This window comes from Eretmochelys imbricata, chromosome 14 (genome assembly GCF_965152235.1).
Source record: "Eretmochelys imbricata isolate rEreImb1 chromosome 14, rEreImb1.hap1, whole genome shotgun sequence".
NCBI lineage: Eukaryota > Metazoa > Chordata > Testudines > Cheloniidae > Eretmochelys > Eretmochelys imbricata.
This window is the reverse complement of record NC_135585.1, coordinates 15718757-15734577: the sequence shown is the minus strand read 5'-3', so window position 1 is coordinate 15734577 and position 15821 is coordinate 15718757. Positions and strand designations below refer to the sequence as shown.

General features: G+C 41.8%; 2 protein-coding genes and 1 long non-coding RNA gene across 5 annotated transcripts in view; 2 read left to right on the top strand and 1 right to left on the bottom strand.

Annotated features, from left to right (window-relative positions):
* The first annotated feature begins 448 nt into the window (after positions 1-448).
* Positions 449-5249, top strand: LOC144275295 (uncharacterized). The gene is made up of 3 exons (XR_013348007.1): positions 449-691; positions 1686-1755; positions 4462-5249. It is a non-coding gene; the product is annotated as an uncharacterized LOC144275295 (long non-coding RNA).
* LOC144275291 (uncharacterized) overlaps positions 688-15821 on the bottom strand; it is a 37514-nt gene continuing 22380 nt past the window's right edge. For all 3 annotated transcript variants that reach the window (XM_077834497.1, XM_077834498.1, XM_077834499.1), the window contains exons 13-16: positions 15350-15409; positions 12784-12866; positions 12324-12418; positions 688-845 (exon numbers count right to left, since the gene is read on the bottom strand). In XM_077834497.1, coding sequence (XP_077690623.1) covers positions 724-845; positions 12324-12418; positions 12784-12866; positions 15350-15409 — 360 coding nt within the window. In that variant the 3' untranslated portion in view covers positions 688-723. The remainder of the gene's footprint in view (positions 846-12323; positions 12419-12783; positions 12867-15349; positions 15410-15821) is intronic.
* On the top strand, positions 7445-9404 carry H3-3B (H3.3 histone B). The gene is made up of 4 exons (XM_077834503.1): positions 7445-7583; positions 8176-8317; positions 8436-8589; positions 8706-9404. Exons 2-4 carry the CDS (start codon positions 8190-8192, stop codon positions 8832-8834), a joined length of 411 nt encoding a protein of 136 aa, XP_077690629.1. The 5' UTR covers positions 7445-7583; positions 8176-8189; the 3' UTR covers positions 8835-9404.

The window sequence follows — 15821 nt, the reverse complement described above, 5'->3', positions numbered from 1 at the left end:
TTAAGAGCTCATTATCCTACATTTACAGGAATAAGATCAAATGTATAAGTATCTTAAACAGTATAACCGTGTCCACACTTGTAGGAGTTGTACTACTTTAACTATATCAGTATAGTTACAAATTTTGTGCTTACACAAGGCCAAATATATAACCAAATAAATCACAGTAAGTGATTAGCCTGTAGAAGGAGAAATGTTGGATTATCAAATAATACTCAAATCATAAAAAGTTTTATATATATACACACACACACTCACCTCCATTTAAGACTAAGATGTTGTGGCACTGTTTAACCCAGGGGAGCTAAACTTTTCATAGTGCTATTGGATAGCCAATCTACCCTCCCATTTGTGATTGCACAGAATCCCTGTAGTAGCTACGACATTTGTTTATAAAGTAATATTATGTCAATGTTTAATCTGTTTGTACCTGTGTTTTAAAGGAACTTACAGCTGCACGCAAGGAATTATCAGCACCATGTGAACAGCCAGCTCTGTGGGCCACCAGGAGTGGTTCCACATACCCTCATTTGAAAATCACTGGTTTAAGCCAAACAGACTGACTTTTTCTAGACCAATTAGTCCTGGCACTACCCTGGTTTCCTCTGCTAGTTCTCTTCCTTGCTCCAGTTAGGAAAACCCAACATACACTCTGAATGAAAGGCAACACAGAAAAGTTAGGTTTTACCTGGTAAGTTTGTTTTGTCTGCACTTTGTATTTTATTATCTGTATGTGTCTGAGTAGATCCATGTATCTTTGGAATTTTGCATATGCGCCTTCCTGTCACAGCTTGTTTTAGTTTTAGTTTCATTTTCTGTAACTGCTGGATAGCTCCTCTTGAGTCCTAAACCAGAACAAAAAGCTATAAAAGTATTTCTATAATTAGAGGCTTGGGCAATCATCATTATAGAATTACAGAAAAAAAGTCTAGAATCAGGACATAACTCTTGTTAATAAACACTAACCACGGATTTATCTGCAGTGTTAATAGTGTACCATCCAGTAAAAAAACATGCAAAGGATTTTTTCAGTTGTCATCACAGAGTGTTTGAACTTCTAGAGTTTCTGGAAGGCTAGCATGTTCATTGTCTCTAAGTACCCAATGAGTCAAATTAAAATGGGCTCCTCCTTGCAGCCCATGAGTCTTGGCTTTGGATGGAATGGAGTATAAGTAGGTCCCTGTTTCAAAGTTTCAGCTACTAAGATCCCTTCTCTGTTGAAAGCACAAAAAGACCACCATTATATAAATGAATGCAAAATAGTTTTATTTATATCTAATTATTTTGCTTTCATAAAAAGTAACTTCTTTATGTGCAAACCCCAAAGAACATGAAAATTAAACAGAGAATGAAGACATTAGGTGGAGAGGATACATATGTGTAAACCACAGCAGTCCCTATCCTGCAGCATGTGATGGATCCTGTCACATCATACTAGTACAAGTCTGAGTTAGTGTATAACCCACATCTGTGCAGAACTTCTTATTGCATATGGCAAGAGAGGTGATTAGCAATGTTCAGCTAACCAAATCTAGATTAGTGGGCTGGTGGGGTAGCTTTGGAAGTGGCTTGGTGTAATTATGAGTTGCCACCAACAAATGATTGAAGCAGATACTGATTTACAATGTGATCAATAGTTTGCAACTTATGTCCACAGTCACACTATGTTGTCTCTCATCTTCCAGAGGTGTAAGAGATGATAGCATCTGCCATGTGATGTTCTGAAATGGTGCAACGTGGACCATTGTTTCTGAGGTAGGTTGAAGCCTGGAAGTTCTTTTGTCTGGTTGTCAGTCGGGTTTTGGATATTACCATTATCCCAGAATTCTTTCCAGTGTGCCTCAGGATTGAATGAGGATGCTTTAAGAGCTTTAGGCAAATCGTAAAAAGGCTTGTGAGATTTCAGGCATGTCTACAAGAGGTTCTGGAGGTCTTCATGAATTCAATTGTACTCACAAGCTGTATGTGTCTCTCTCCAGGATTTTGGGTAGGGGTACATGTGCCAGAGTAGACAGCCGTTGAATGGGTGTTGATTTTAATGTTCCAGTTATAATTTTTATTGTGATATTAAGCTTGCATATCCAGAGATTTGGTACATAAGCTGCCCACCCTGCCTGGTGCACACTATTCAGCATTCAAGTACATCAGTGCTACCATTGCTGTTTGAAAGGTGTGTGCATCAGCACCCCATGTTGGTTTTTGGACATGACTAGTTCTTCCTTTTACCTTTTTGCATGTCTTTACCAGATAAAATTTAAAATTCAAGCTTCTATCCAAATTTACACTCAAGTACATTGGATGGAGCTAGTTTTGGACTCATTCACTGTGAAGGGTGACATTAAGTCATTCCTTGGCAGCTTTATTGTTTAGGTGAAAGACTATCACCAAGGTTTTGGAGGAATTATGACAGAGCTTTCAGTATTGAAAGTATTCTGCCATTAACCTGAGGCTGGCATTGAGGAGGTCACCGATGGTGATGAGGTCTTTGTACGGTACCGAAAGAGTGTTGTTCTCAGCATAAGTCACTAATGCAGACGTTGAATAGTGAAGGAGTCAACATGGATCATTGAGACAGACCATAATTAAGGGTGTGTGCTTTGCTGATCTGCCCATTCAAGAGAACACAGTATCTACAGTTGCTCAACATTGTGGCCAGGAGTCACATAATGCTATGGCATTTGATGACGCTTCATGCCTTGAGCCTATATCTCCATATTTCATTGTATGCAGCAGATAAACCTGTCAATGCTGTTCCAGTTTTTAGATTCCACTGAAAACCAGCCTCAATGAAATTAGTAATGGTGAAAACCTGCTCGCAGCAACTTTGTCCAGGTCTGAAGCTGGCCTGTTCCTTTCGCAGAATGGTCTCAAAGATAGGGGTGAGATGGGCCAGTAATACCCTCTTGTGATGGGGTGCCTGTCTGCCCTCTTCCCATCTTTGGCTGACCGAAGAACTGCTCAGAGACTCATCTTTTAGTGCCCACTCTGTATAATTTATTCAAGTCCCCTCCACTAACACTTGTATAGTGCAACACAACAGTCCTAATCCCTATGGGACCTTCATCAGGGCCCTGGAAAGACAAGATATCTCTTTTCTTTCGGATCACCTTCAATCTGGGCACAGAGAGCCCTGTCCTCCCCCATAACAAGTCTTTCCTGGCTTTTATCAATATTGTCATCTTATGGATCAATTAATTCTTTAACTCACCCTTCTTCCCCAACTGATTAGCTCATTCCTCCCTTTTTCCTCAATCAGCTGTTACTGGGGAAATTAATTGAGGCTACAGTGATCAGAGTACTGACTCACCTGTGAGGCCTCAGCACTCTGTCACACCTCTCCATTAATTTATAATCTTGAATTGGTCTGCCAACAATGATCGTCCCCTAAGGAATTTGGGATAAATGCCATCCCTGCCAGCAGCTTTTCCACTTTGTGTGACCATAAGGGGCTTATTTACTTCTTCTGTAGTGTATGGGGATGATGGTAATGAAGTGGTAGGGCTTTGTTAGATGTTTAGAAAGAGCTCTTTCTGAACTTCTGTGCAGTACTGGTTCTGCCTTTCACCCTCACTTCTGTTTTTAATCTGTGAATTGGGAGGGTGCTAAACTTGGTGCAATATCTATTTGAATATGTAATTCTTTATTTCAGTTTTCAGGACATACAGATGTGATCAGGAATCAATATAGAGCAGGCAATTTTAGGTGTTCAGTTTATGCCCTATGTACAATACATGTGAAAACAATGCCATAGTCCCTGTCAGGCATTTTGGGCCTGATCCTGTTTATCCTATTCAAATTCTCATTGAAGTAAGGATTGCATGATTTAGCCTATCAGTTGTTAAAAATGTAATGAAATGGTTTCATTTAGTAAAATATAATCTTTGAGGTGGTTACATTTCTAAACATACACAATCTTACTTACTACAAAGTAAGTACATAACTAAATTTATTTATGTCTGAATATCGGTGATATCATAGCAGAATTTTCAGAAGCCTTCATGATCCATTGTTAACTTTGAGTACTCAACAGCTGACCTTCCAGTGATCTGCTGCACACCATCCATCCATCTCCTCACTGGTTGTCCCTGACTATGATGGCCCTCCCCATCCCTTTCATAATAACTTTCTCAAGTTTATTTCCATCTCTATGCCTAACGTGACCAAAGTATATAAGTTTGTGTCATGCCGGTGTCTGTTGAGCCACTAATCCTGTGAGAGGACACGGTGCGTGCTATTATGAAATTAAAGCCTGGGAAAGGACCAGAGGAGTGGTAGATAACGTTCCCGAGGAACTGTTAAAAGCAACTGGCGAAAGCAATACTGATTTTATGTGGTAAATCTGTGATGATATATGGATGACTAGAAATTGGCTGGACAACTGGATGAAGAGAATTTTTCTGACCTTGCCAGAAAAAGGAAAAATAACAGAGGGTAGTAACTATCGTCTTATCTCCCTGATAGTGCACACAAGCAAAGTTCTGTTCTACATAATCCAGAATTGCGTGAAAAGAAGTATAGCGGCAGAACTACCACCACAAGCTGGTTTCAGAGAGTGCTGAAACACCCCTGACCAAATTGCAAATATCCATCACATCACTGAAAAATGTAGAGAATACAGTCATCCGCCAATCATATGATTCACTGACTATCAAAAGTGTTTGATACTATCTGACATGACCGCCTTTGGAAGATATTAGCAAGCATGCAGATTCCAATCTGACTAAACTCAGTGCAAGTCTCTACCACCAACAGCAGACCATGGTGTGAACAGCAGTAAGCAGTTTTCTCCTGAGTAGGGTGAGAGACAGGGGTGTATTTTGTCCCCAGCCCTCTTTAACATATGTGCAGAATTTATTATGAGACAAGTCTTGAAGATTTTTACAAAGTGGAAGGAGCTGGGATTTCCATTGGAGGTCACCTCTTAACCAAACTCACATATGCTGATGACTCAACTCTCTTTGCTACAACCATCAATGCAATGCAACAAATGCTGAAGTCTGTAAAAACAGTTTTGTGAGGAATATGGACTATTCCTGAATGTAACAAAAACAAATTGCACATACGTTGACACAACAAACAACAACAGGATGCAAGCAGACATCACAATTAACAGATCAGCTGTAGAAGCAGTAGATTATTGAATTCTTTGGTATCATATATATTCAACCAAGGAGGCTGTTCAAAGAAATCTGAAGAAGACTAAAAGATGGCTCACTCAGCTATGGCTTCCTTTAAGAGAATGTAGAAAATACGTGGCATCTTGAAATATACAGACATGCAACTGGTGAAAAGCGTAACCATTTTCATAGGCTATATGGATGTGGATCGTGGGATGTTAATGCTCCTGACAAGAAGAAAACTGAAATTTTTGAAATGTGGTGCTGGTGAAGACTTACATATTAATGATTTATTTTCTGTGACCTTTTCAGAAGTTTTCCCAGTTTTGATATATTCATATTTTGTTTTTTTTCTTCCTATCCAATTTTGTAAAAATGTTATATTGATACCTTTGTTAATGTTTGTATACATGCTGATGTTGAAGATAGTGCTATATGATGGCACTAGGAGTTCTGCGTCAGTAAGACGTTGAGGATGAGTGAGCTGTAAGTGCTAGGGCCTCAATCTTGCAAATACTTATAAATAAGCTTAATTTTAAGCATATGAACAGTTTCACAGGTAAACTCCTGGTCCAACTGAAGTCAATGATCAAACTCCTATTGACTCCAAGTAGGGTCAAGATTGCACTAGAGCCCTGTGCAGGACTATTTTTTAAATTCTGCTCACATTCTGCCCTGCCCTGCAATACCCACTTCCACCCGCTCCCACATTTTTTCTTGTGTTTTTATCCTGCTCCCACCCACAAAATCCTTAGATCCCACAAGAGAGACAGATTCCCCCAAGTTACTAAAATAAAATAAATAGTCAATTAGTATATTCTATATATATACGGAATTCAGACAGTTTTTACCACTAAAAGAATAAAACAAATCTTGCTTAAACCATGTAAAAAATACTTTAATCTCTGTTATAATAGACATCAAATCTCAGGCCCTCACTTACATTTAAGTATTAAAAGTTTTAGTGTTTTCCTGCAAATTACCACAGTCTGTTGGGTTTTTTTGCCCACTCAATCCTGCCCTCAATAAAGTGCATTTTACCCATTCCCATTATTATGGTAGTGGGTCCTGTGGGACCAGCAGGATCTGCAGGGCTCTGGATTGCATCTATTGACTTGAGTGGGACTGCTCATGTGCTCAAAGTTAAGTCCACATGTATTTCTAGAATTGGGGCATAAGTTTCTTCCTTTATATCGCTGTATTATTATTATTATTATAGTTATTATATAACTATAAATCAGGTTTATTGTATTCGTAGGGTTTTAGATACAAGGGGGATCCATGTTGTGGAGATATATAAATACACAGATATTACGTATTTCTTATTTAACTTTATTTTTCAGTATGTATAGCTATGTATCTGTTGTATAAAATAAATGTTATGAATAGGTTTGTGTATGAGAGACAGAAAATAATCTTAATGACATTAGTGTGTTGTGTATGAAAATCACTAGCACATAAGGCCCTGATCCTGCAATGAATTCCATGAAGCCCAATGCTTTAACTTTACGCATGATGTATGCAAGATCAAGGCCTTGGTATATGAAATGTGTTGTAAAGATCAAATTTATTACATTACTAATTGTTCTGCTTTATTTTTTAATGAATTTACCCACTCAGACTGTCCGTATTTAGAAAGGACCATCCTTATCCTTAGCCAAGTATTTATAATATTCCCTGCTTCATCTTTAAAAAACAAATTCAGTGTATTTCAGTAGAATTAAAAGATTTTAATCCACAAACATCCCTGAATTTGTCATAGATTTCAAGTGTTGGTACGTAGAGTATGAAAGACATTATAGAAAATAAAGTTTACTAATTAGTGTTTTGTGCCTGAACAATGCTTTAGAAAATGAAGTTAATTCACTATTAATAATGGTTATTATTTAAAAGGGAAGATTAACTGCATTTTTGTGAACATACATTTTTATGAGGGACTTTAGGAGCTGATATACAGATATTAATAAAGTCTCCAGCATGCTTCTATTGAGCTCCCTGTCCTCCAGCTGTCCTCCCAGCTGCGCTTAGGACATTCATACACACTGCCTTCCTATTGCCTTTCCATTGTGGAGCTTTACAACAAAGGGTAGGATCCAAAGCATGTTCCATTTCGTCCAATCAGAACAAGAAACCTGGAGATAGTTCTGATTGGCTCAGTCCTGCCTCCCAGTAGCCAATCAGCGTGCTATTTTAACAACCAATCAGCAGCCAAGCTTGCATCCAATCAGCACTGAGAAAACGGAGGACCGCCTTTGTGTCCTGTGACGGCACGGCGCCGGCGGAAGCCCCGGCCAATGGGGAGGTGCGCCGTTTCCAGGTATTATGAGGTCATCACGCCGCCTGCCGCCCCCTCTATAAAAAGCCGGCCCTCGGAGCGGGAGAGCACAGTGAGGGGGATTGTTGGCTGGGCTGGGTTCCGTGCGCGGAGCGGATTATAGCAGCAGCCGGCGGATCCTCGGACAGGCGGTGAGTGTTTGTTCCGCGCCGGGCAGCGATCGGCTCCCGTGGGGACAACACGATGGGCCGACCGGCACTGCTGAGCGCAGCTCCTGGGGGCGTCGGATGAGACTCGCGCCAGGCCTCAGGACCGTGTCTGGCCGGCTTCGCCCCGGAGGAAGCGGCGCGATCCCTTGTCTGCGTGGAGCGGGCCTGCCGGAGGTGGCCTTCCCGTGCTCCGCGGCGGCAGCCGCCGCCTGGGACTCGCCGGCCGGCCGCAGGCTGAGGGAGGCGGCCGTGACTCACTCTTCCCTCCGAGAAGCGGGGGCGGGGGAGCCGTGACTCCTCCTCCTCCTCCCAGGGGAGGCCGCTGGCGGCCGGCGTGCCTGCCGCGCGGGGGAGGGGAGGCAGCCCACGGACATCTGTTGCCTGGGGCTGGCAGCGCTGTGCCCACGCCTCTGCGTGGGGAGGAAGACGGGGGCGGTTTTGCCGATGGCGGGGCCTGCTGTCCCCATGCTGGGGAGCACAGATCGGGGACGGGGGGAGTTTTCGTGAGGAAAAGAGAAGGTTTAATGTTGGGGTAGGTGCTTCCTTGTGTCATACGTGCCTGTTTCCCTTTTAGGTAAGTGAGGGAAAATGGCTCGTACAAAGCAGACTGCCCGTAAGTCCACTGGTGGCAAAGCTCCACGTAAACAGCTGGCCACTAAAGCGGCTAGGAAAAGCGCTCCCTCTACTGGTGGCGTCAAGAAACCTCATCGCTACAGGTAAGGAAAAGAACCTTGCTGAGGCGGTGCCCGAGAATATCCTGCAACTCTAGACTTGGAGCTGGAACAACGCGTTGTGATATCCTCGTGGACTGAAGTCTCTTATTGTTCCTTCTAGGCCTGGTACTGTGGCCCTTCGTGAGATTCGTCGTTATCAGAAGTCAACAGAGCTGTTGATCCGTAAGCTTCCCTTCCAGAGGTTGGTAAGGGAAATTGCTCAAGACTTCAAAACAGACTTGAGGTTCCAGAGTGCAGCCATTGGTGCACTGCAGGTATTGTACTACTAGTGACCTCGCTGCTGCTTATGGTAACTTAGGAAGTTGGGGGAGCATGTGTTGCTTTTGGAAGGCTTCTAACACTCTTTTCTCTTGCCTTTTCTTTAAAACAGGAGGCTAGTGAAGCATATCTGGTGGGTCTGTTTGAGGACACAAATCTATGTGCCATCCATGCCAAGAGAGTCACCATCATGCCCAAAGACATCCAGCTGGCTCGCAGGATACGGGGAGAGAGAGCTTAAGAGAAAGCAGTTTTTATGGTGTTTTGTAGTAAATTCTGTAAAATACTTTGGTTTTAATTTGTGACTTTTTTGTAAGAAATTGTTTATAATATGTTGCATTTGTACTTAAGTCATTCCATCTTTCACTCAGGATGAATGCGAAAAGTGACTGTTCACATAAACCTCAGTGATGTGAGCCTTGTTGCTCAAGAGTGACAAGTTGCTAATATGCAGAAGGGATGGGTGATCTTTCTTGCTTCTCATGCATGTTTCTGTATGTTAATGACTTGTTGGGTAGCTAAAATTGTAAGGTACTAGAATTGATATAAATGTGTACAGGGTCCTTTTGCAATAAAACTGGTTATGACTTGATCCAAGTGTTTAACAATTGGGGCTGTTAAGTCTGACCATACATCACTGTGATAGAATGTGGACTTTCAGAGGGTGAAACTACAAGTCTTAACCACAGTGTAACTTACAGTTTCCTAAAAACGTAAACCTGGCAGCTATAGAATACACTATGTGCATTTATAATAGCTATTTTATATATTGTAGTGTCAACATTTTTAAATTAAATGTTTTACATTCACATGTGAGGTGTCCTGTCATTGATGTCCATGGAGTTAAACAAGCTAGATAAAATGTTTGAAGGGAGTGAGTTAATCATCTTTGCTCTGTGGAGAGGTAGTGTAATACTTGAGAATATTCTTGCACTAGTTTGTGGTTAGTCCTTACAAGTGACCTGAACCAGGGAAAACTTGAGCTTTTGTCCTCTAGCTGCTTTTGTGAAGGTCATGTTTTAAATTAGGAAGTGGTCTTGTCTAGGCTGGAAGGCAGAGCTTAGTTGGTCCCACTCCTTAAATCACAGTAGCAAAGATTTATTTATTTTTTTGGAGAGGGAAGAAGGCCTTAAGCTATCTACCTTCAAGGTGCATTGGTATGCACTAATTTCTGTTCCCTAAAACCAAAGCACATCAAACAGGCTGCAAAAAGAGTTAAGGCTCTAATGGGGTGTCTTAATGACTAACCTAGGGCCATTAAAGTATTGATATTAATGGTTCAGAAAAGAATAGTCTTAACTAACTACATTGTGAAGTCACTTCAATTTTAAGTATGTATTTTCCTTGGAGTTTTAAGTTTAGGAGCAAGCATGGGAGATCTCAGTTGAACACTGAGGTTTTAATTTAGGAGGAGCCTTCTAACTTGACAGTCAAATTTTAGGTGCTTTTGAAAAGGTTAAGATTTTTTTCTCCAACTATTTAACTCAAGTTACAGGTCATGAGCAAGTTCTAGAAGGAATAAAATTTCAACAATTTTTTTTTTTCTTTCCTAGAATTATTATTCTTAACTTGTTCCCTGCTTTCAACTTTCCCTCAGAAAATGGAAGCAAGAAAGGCATTGCTAATAAAACTCCCCCTCCTGGAACACATAGGTGGAGGGGTGAACTTAATTGAAACACTAAAACATGTAATACATCTGAACACTTCAGTGGTAGCAGTTAACTTAATTTGACTAATTAAAGATACTGAAATTGCTGTCCTTTTCAACTTGCTGCGGGGAGGGAGGTCATTCTCTTTTTTCCTTGGCTGTTCTAGAATACTTGCATCCACACTACTAGTAAGTCAAACATGGAAAAATTGACACTGGGAACAGCTGTTATTCCCATCTTGTTTTATTCCACAAGTGAAATTCTCCATGGGGAATTTTTTAAAGAAAGAACAGTTTATGAGGTTGAGACTGGGCAGTAAGTTAGCCTTGGCCTTCAGACTGATAGCTTAGAACAGAATGCATTTGAAATGCTTCCTTCCAAAATTCTGACAGTTTAAAATCCTAAATTCAGTTCATTACAGGTGAAGACAGCCTCTTAATCCGTTGTCAAGGTCTTAACATCTGAAAATAGGATGGAATTGTCACCAGGGCTCCAAATGCGGGTCACTGGAGTGCCCCGAGAATGCTCTGAGTTAGAGCCATCACTCCACCTTCTCATCAGACAAACCATTCAGTGTGTTTAAATCCAGCAGCTGAGGGAACAAGTACTTATTACCAGTTACTCTTCTGAAAACTCTTAAGTTTTAAGGGTGGCACCAGCAACCTTTTCCTCTTTGCAGAATGATTTATTTGGGACAAAAATGTCAGTGTTAATACCTTTATATCCCAAATTATGGATACTCTGAACAGCACTAAGATAAGTGACCAAATACTACAGGGTAATAATACAAGATTCTAACAAGGGCATTGAATTATGATGTAAATCACTTGAAAACATCTTAAATGCAGAAGGTTAAGCAAACTGGGTATCACCATCTTGACAGTCCAGTGGTTAGGGCACTAGGACTTGGGAGATAGAGGTTCAATCCCTGCTCTAGCACAGACTTTTCCTGTGGCCACGGGCAAGTTGCTTAGCCTCTGCTTCAGTTCCCCTGCTGTAAAATGGCAATAAATGCATTGCCCTACCTTCACAGGGGTGTTGCCCAATAGGTACCTTTTGGGGGTGTTTACACAGCAAAAAAAAAAAAAAAAAAAGAAAGACCTGCAGCAGTGCATCTCAGAGCCCTGGTCAATTGACTTGAGTCACACCACAGCTAAAACTAGTGTAAACATTCAGGTTCAGGTTGGAGCCCAGGCTCTCAGATTCTTGCCCGGTTTCAGAGCCCAGGGTTCCAGCCCAAATATCTACGCTGCTATTTTTAGCCCCATGCTGCAAGCCCAAGTCAGTTGACCTGGGCTCAGACTCACTGCTACATTCTTTGTTGTGTTTTTTGCTGCGTAGACCTACCCTTAGATACCTGGGTAAATAAAATCCAAGGCTTACACGCAATGGAACTTCCCACAGCTTGATTCAGTCCTATTTGGAAAAGTATCTTTAAATATTAGCCCCCTGAAACAATACAACTCCATTCACTGAGAGCAGGTACTGAAACTTTTAGTATTTCTACCAGCTGTTACCTAAAACTGGTTGGGTATGTGGTAAATAAATTAGGTACAGTATTATAGGAATCACTAGAATTTTCCTTTAAAAAAATCACATTAAAATATTTCATTTTACCTACTCCTGTGCTAATTAGACATCACAACAAGGAATGGAAGTAAACAGTTACTTGTGGTTTACATCTTTCCCAATGCCTTATGCTTTTTTAGCCCACCTGTTCTCAACAGGGAGAGTTTCCAAAACACCAAACTTCACACATGGGTACAGCTCATTAGATCTTGTGATTGGGACAGTTAAACAAAGGGCATTTTCCAGAGAAGAATTACTTCAGATCTCAGGCCTCGCTTCAGGAAAGCACTAAAGTACATGCATATCTTTAACTTACGGACATGTTCAGGATCTATCAGCTTCAGCGGGATTTAAGCACAACCTTTAGAAGATCACATTAAAACATTTCTTTTTACCTACAGGTGCTAGTACCTCACAGAAAGTGGAAGTCAGTACTTGCATGTTGCAGAACACAAAGAACTTCCATCTTTTTTACTCTAATTTACATCTAAAACAGTAAAATGTATGCTTACCAATTCTCTTGATAATTTCTTCACATTCTCTCTCAGAATTTGATTCAAACACAAGACAGTCAAAGGTACTGTGTTCGGGGGTCCCTGGTGAAACCCTGAATAAGAAAATTCCTTTCAATAGACAATAATAAGTCCAGCAATTCACAAAGGGGCTTAAAATGGTGTCCAGGTACAGGAAGTACCATAGAGTGACCTCATCTCGACAGCCGGTGCATCTGTCCCAGTTTCCTATTAAGAAACAGCAAGGCTGGTGGTCCATGTACAAGTACAGCAATGGCACACATCTATTGCACCCTGGGCTGGTAGCCCCCATTTTCTTTTATTGACTTTCTCCAAAAGAGTATACATGTTTTCTAACTCTAACTTACTTGAGAGTGGTTTAAGACTATGCATGAAAATGTAATTGATAAATTCATGATCCCAAACACCAGACTAGGTTTAGCCCACACTCAACTCTTACCCAACACAGAAGGCAAAAAGATGATTGCTGTCCAACCGGCGACCCACACAGGAGATCTCTGGATAGGGGTACTGGAACAGAACCTATGGTGTAACAGTCAAGAGAAAGATTTGGTTAGCAACAAAGCTGACAGTTCAGGGTTCAATCTCTGGGGCCTGCCATTTGTTCACTGAATTAGTCTGGCGTTAAATAAATTGCTGCAAAGGGAAATTCTTTTCCATGTAGAATGAAGTCAGAGCTGCTCCTGCCATGCATAAGAGACACAAAATAGTTTCACATTCTGACACTGCTGTGTACACACAAAGCTCAGTGCACTTTCTACAAGCTAAAAACATGCAAAAGCAGAACCATGCTAATGAAAGTGAGAGGACACAAATCGGGATATTTAAACATCACTAATGTGCTGTGTTAGAGGGCTTTCACTTCACCCTCCCGCTTCCCTGGTTCTTGTCACGCTGACAGCAAGCAGCAAAAGACCAGAAGTCCTAAGTGCAGACAATGCGATGTTTATTAGGGTTAGTTTCCAAGCAAGCATATTCCAAAGCCCTTCACACCAGTCGGGCTTATTTCTATATGCCGATAGAGTCTGTTCCCCAGTGTTACGTTCCCATCTCTGACGCCGTAGAGAGTTTACCCTGTGGCCCCCTTCCCAGCTCTGACGCCGCAGAGCCCTGCTTCGGTCCCTATTCCCCGCCTTAGCAAGCATGATTCCAATTTCCCTTCCCCCCCACTTCCTGTTTGACCCCAGTTTAGAGAGTAATATTCTCAGCTTACTTTACCTTAACCAATCATTCTACTGAAATTTAACCAATCCTAACATATTGTAACATAATTCTCTAACCAATTATATCCCACTACCCTAATTAACTTATACCTAGCAAAATTAATTATATAGCAGACAAACAATTAGAGAACCAGACAGATGTTTCTTGACTTTAGCAAAGCTTTTGACACTGTCTCCCACAGTATTCTTGTCAGCAAGTTAAGGAAGTATGGGCTGGATGAATGCACTATAGGGTGGGTAGAAAGCTGGCTAGATTGTCGGGCTCAACGGGTAGTGATCAATGGCTCCATGTCTAGTTGGCAGCCGGTGTCAAGTGGAGTGCCCCAGGGGTCGGTCCTGGGGCCGGTTTTGTTCAATATCTTCATAAATGATCTGGAGGATGGTGTGGATTGCACTCTCAGCAAATTTGCGGACGATACTAAACTGGGAGGAGTGGTAGATACGATGGAGGGGAGGGATAGGATACAGAAGGACCTAGACAAATTGGAGGATTGGGCCAAAAGAAATCTGATGAGGTTCAATAAGGATAAGTGCAGGGTCCTGCACTTAGGACGGAAGAATCCAATGCACCGCTACAGACTAGGGACCGAATGGCTAGGCAGCAGTTCTGCGGAAAAGGACCTAGGGGTGACAGTGGACGAGAAGCTGGATATGAGTCAGCAGTATGCCCTTGTTGCCAAGAAGGCCAATGGCATTTTGGGATGTATAAGTAGGGGCATAGCGAGCAGATCGAGGGACGTGATCGTCCCCCTCTATTCGACATTGGTGAGGCCTCATCTGGAGTACTGTGTCCAGTTTTGGGCCCCACACTACAAGAAGGATGTGGATAAATTGGAGAGAGTCCAGCGAAGGGCAACAAAAATGATTAGGGGTCTAGAACACATGACTTATGAGGAGAGGCTGAGGGAGCTGGGATTGTTTAGCCTGCAGAAGAGAAGAATGAGGGGGGATTTGATAGCTGCTTTCAACTACCTGAAAGGGGGTTCCAAAGAGGATGGCTCTAGACTGTTCTCAATGGTAGCAGATGACAGAACGAGGAGTAATGGCCTCAAGTTGCAGTGGGGGAGGTTTAGATTGGATATTAGGAAAAACTTTTTCACTAAGAGGGTGGTGAAACACTGGAATGCGTTGCCTAGGGAGGTGGTGGAATCTCCTTCCCTGGAAGTTTTTAAGGTCAGGCTTGACAAAGCCCTGGCTGGGATGATTTAACTGGGAATTGGTCCTGCTTCGAGCAGGGGGTTGGACTAGATGACCTTCAGGGGTCCCTTCCAACCCTGATATTCTATGATTCTATGATTAACAATAGAAAAGTGGAGGCCAAAAAGATAAAACTACAGAAATGAGGGTTTCACAACCACAACCATCGATAAGTGAGTTCTTGCCAGACAGGATGCTATCAAACTAAGTTTTCTTTAACCATCTTAAGATCAGTTTCTTTATCTGGTGGTGATGCGATCGTCTTCCTAACAGCCCAATACCACCTTATTTCAGTGTGACTGGTTTGGAATGTGAGTGGTGACCGGTCGCTTCCCAGCTTATGGCTGCCTCTGCTGCTTAGCCAAAGGCCTTGGCCTAAGAACAAGGCCTCAGACTATCCTAGTGAGAGAAGGCCCACACACAGGCGGACTGTGATTTTCATTCTTTGTTTTTAAACCCCTGTAACTAGCAAAGTGATAAAAATACACCTAAGTTCTTAAAGTATAGGCTTTACAGGCAGGCCTGAATTCTATATTCTAACATGCCAGACTGTTTCAACTAAACTTGAAGACATCCCTTTCTCACCTTGGAAGAGGTTTTCTCTTGTATGAAGACTTCAGTTTCTTTCACGTCAAATAAAACTTCCTGAATAAATAAACAAAACCAACTTTTAAGATTTATTTTAGAGAAAGATAATAGCAAGAGAGCGCTTAACCAGGAGTGATGTAAATCATACAGAAGCTCAGGTTTTCAGAAAGCCTTCTGCTGGTGGCAAAATCCACAGATCACAACGGCTGGTTGGTGCAGCAAATTTACTTTTCAGCTCTTCAGACTTTGGTTCAAATTCAGTGTGGTCATGAGTGAAAATAACCCCGGTGATAATCTCCGTCTAACCTCTGGTGGTGATTTGGCAGGATCACAAAATTGCCACATAATTTAGTTCAGGAGGAATAAAGGATGGGAACCAGCAGAGGATATTTCAGGTCAAGACAGGCAGAGCTGTGTGCGGAGGAGGAGTTATGCAATACTCAGTTTGTGTTCTCCCCTACTGAGCTCA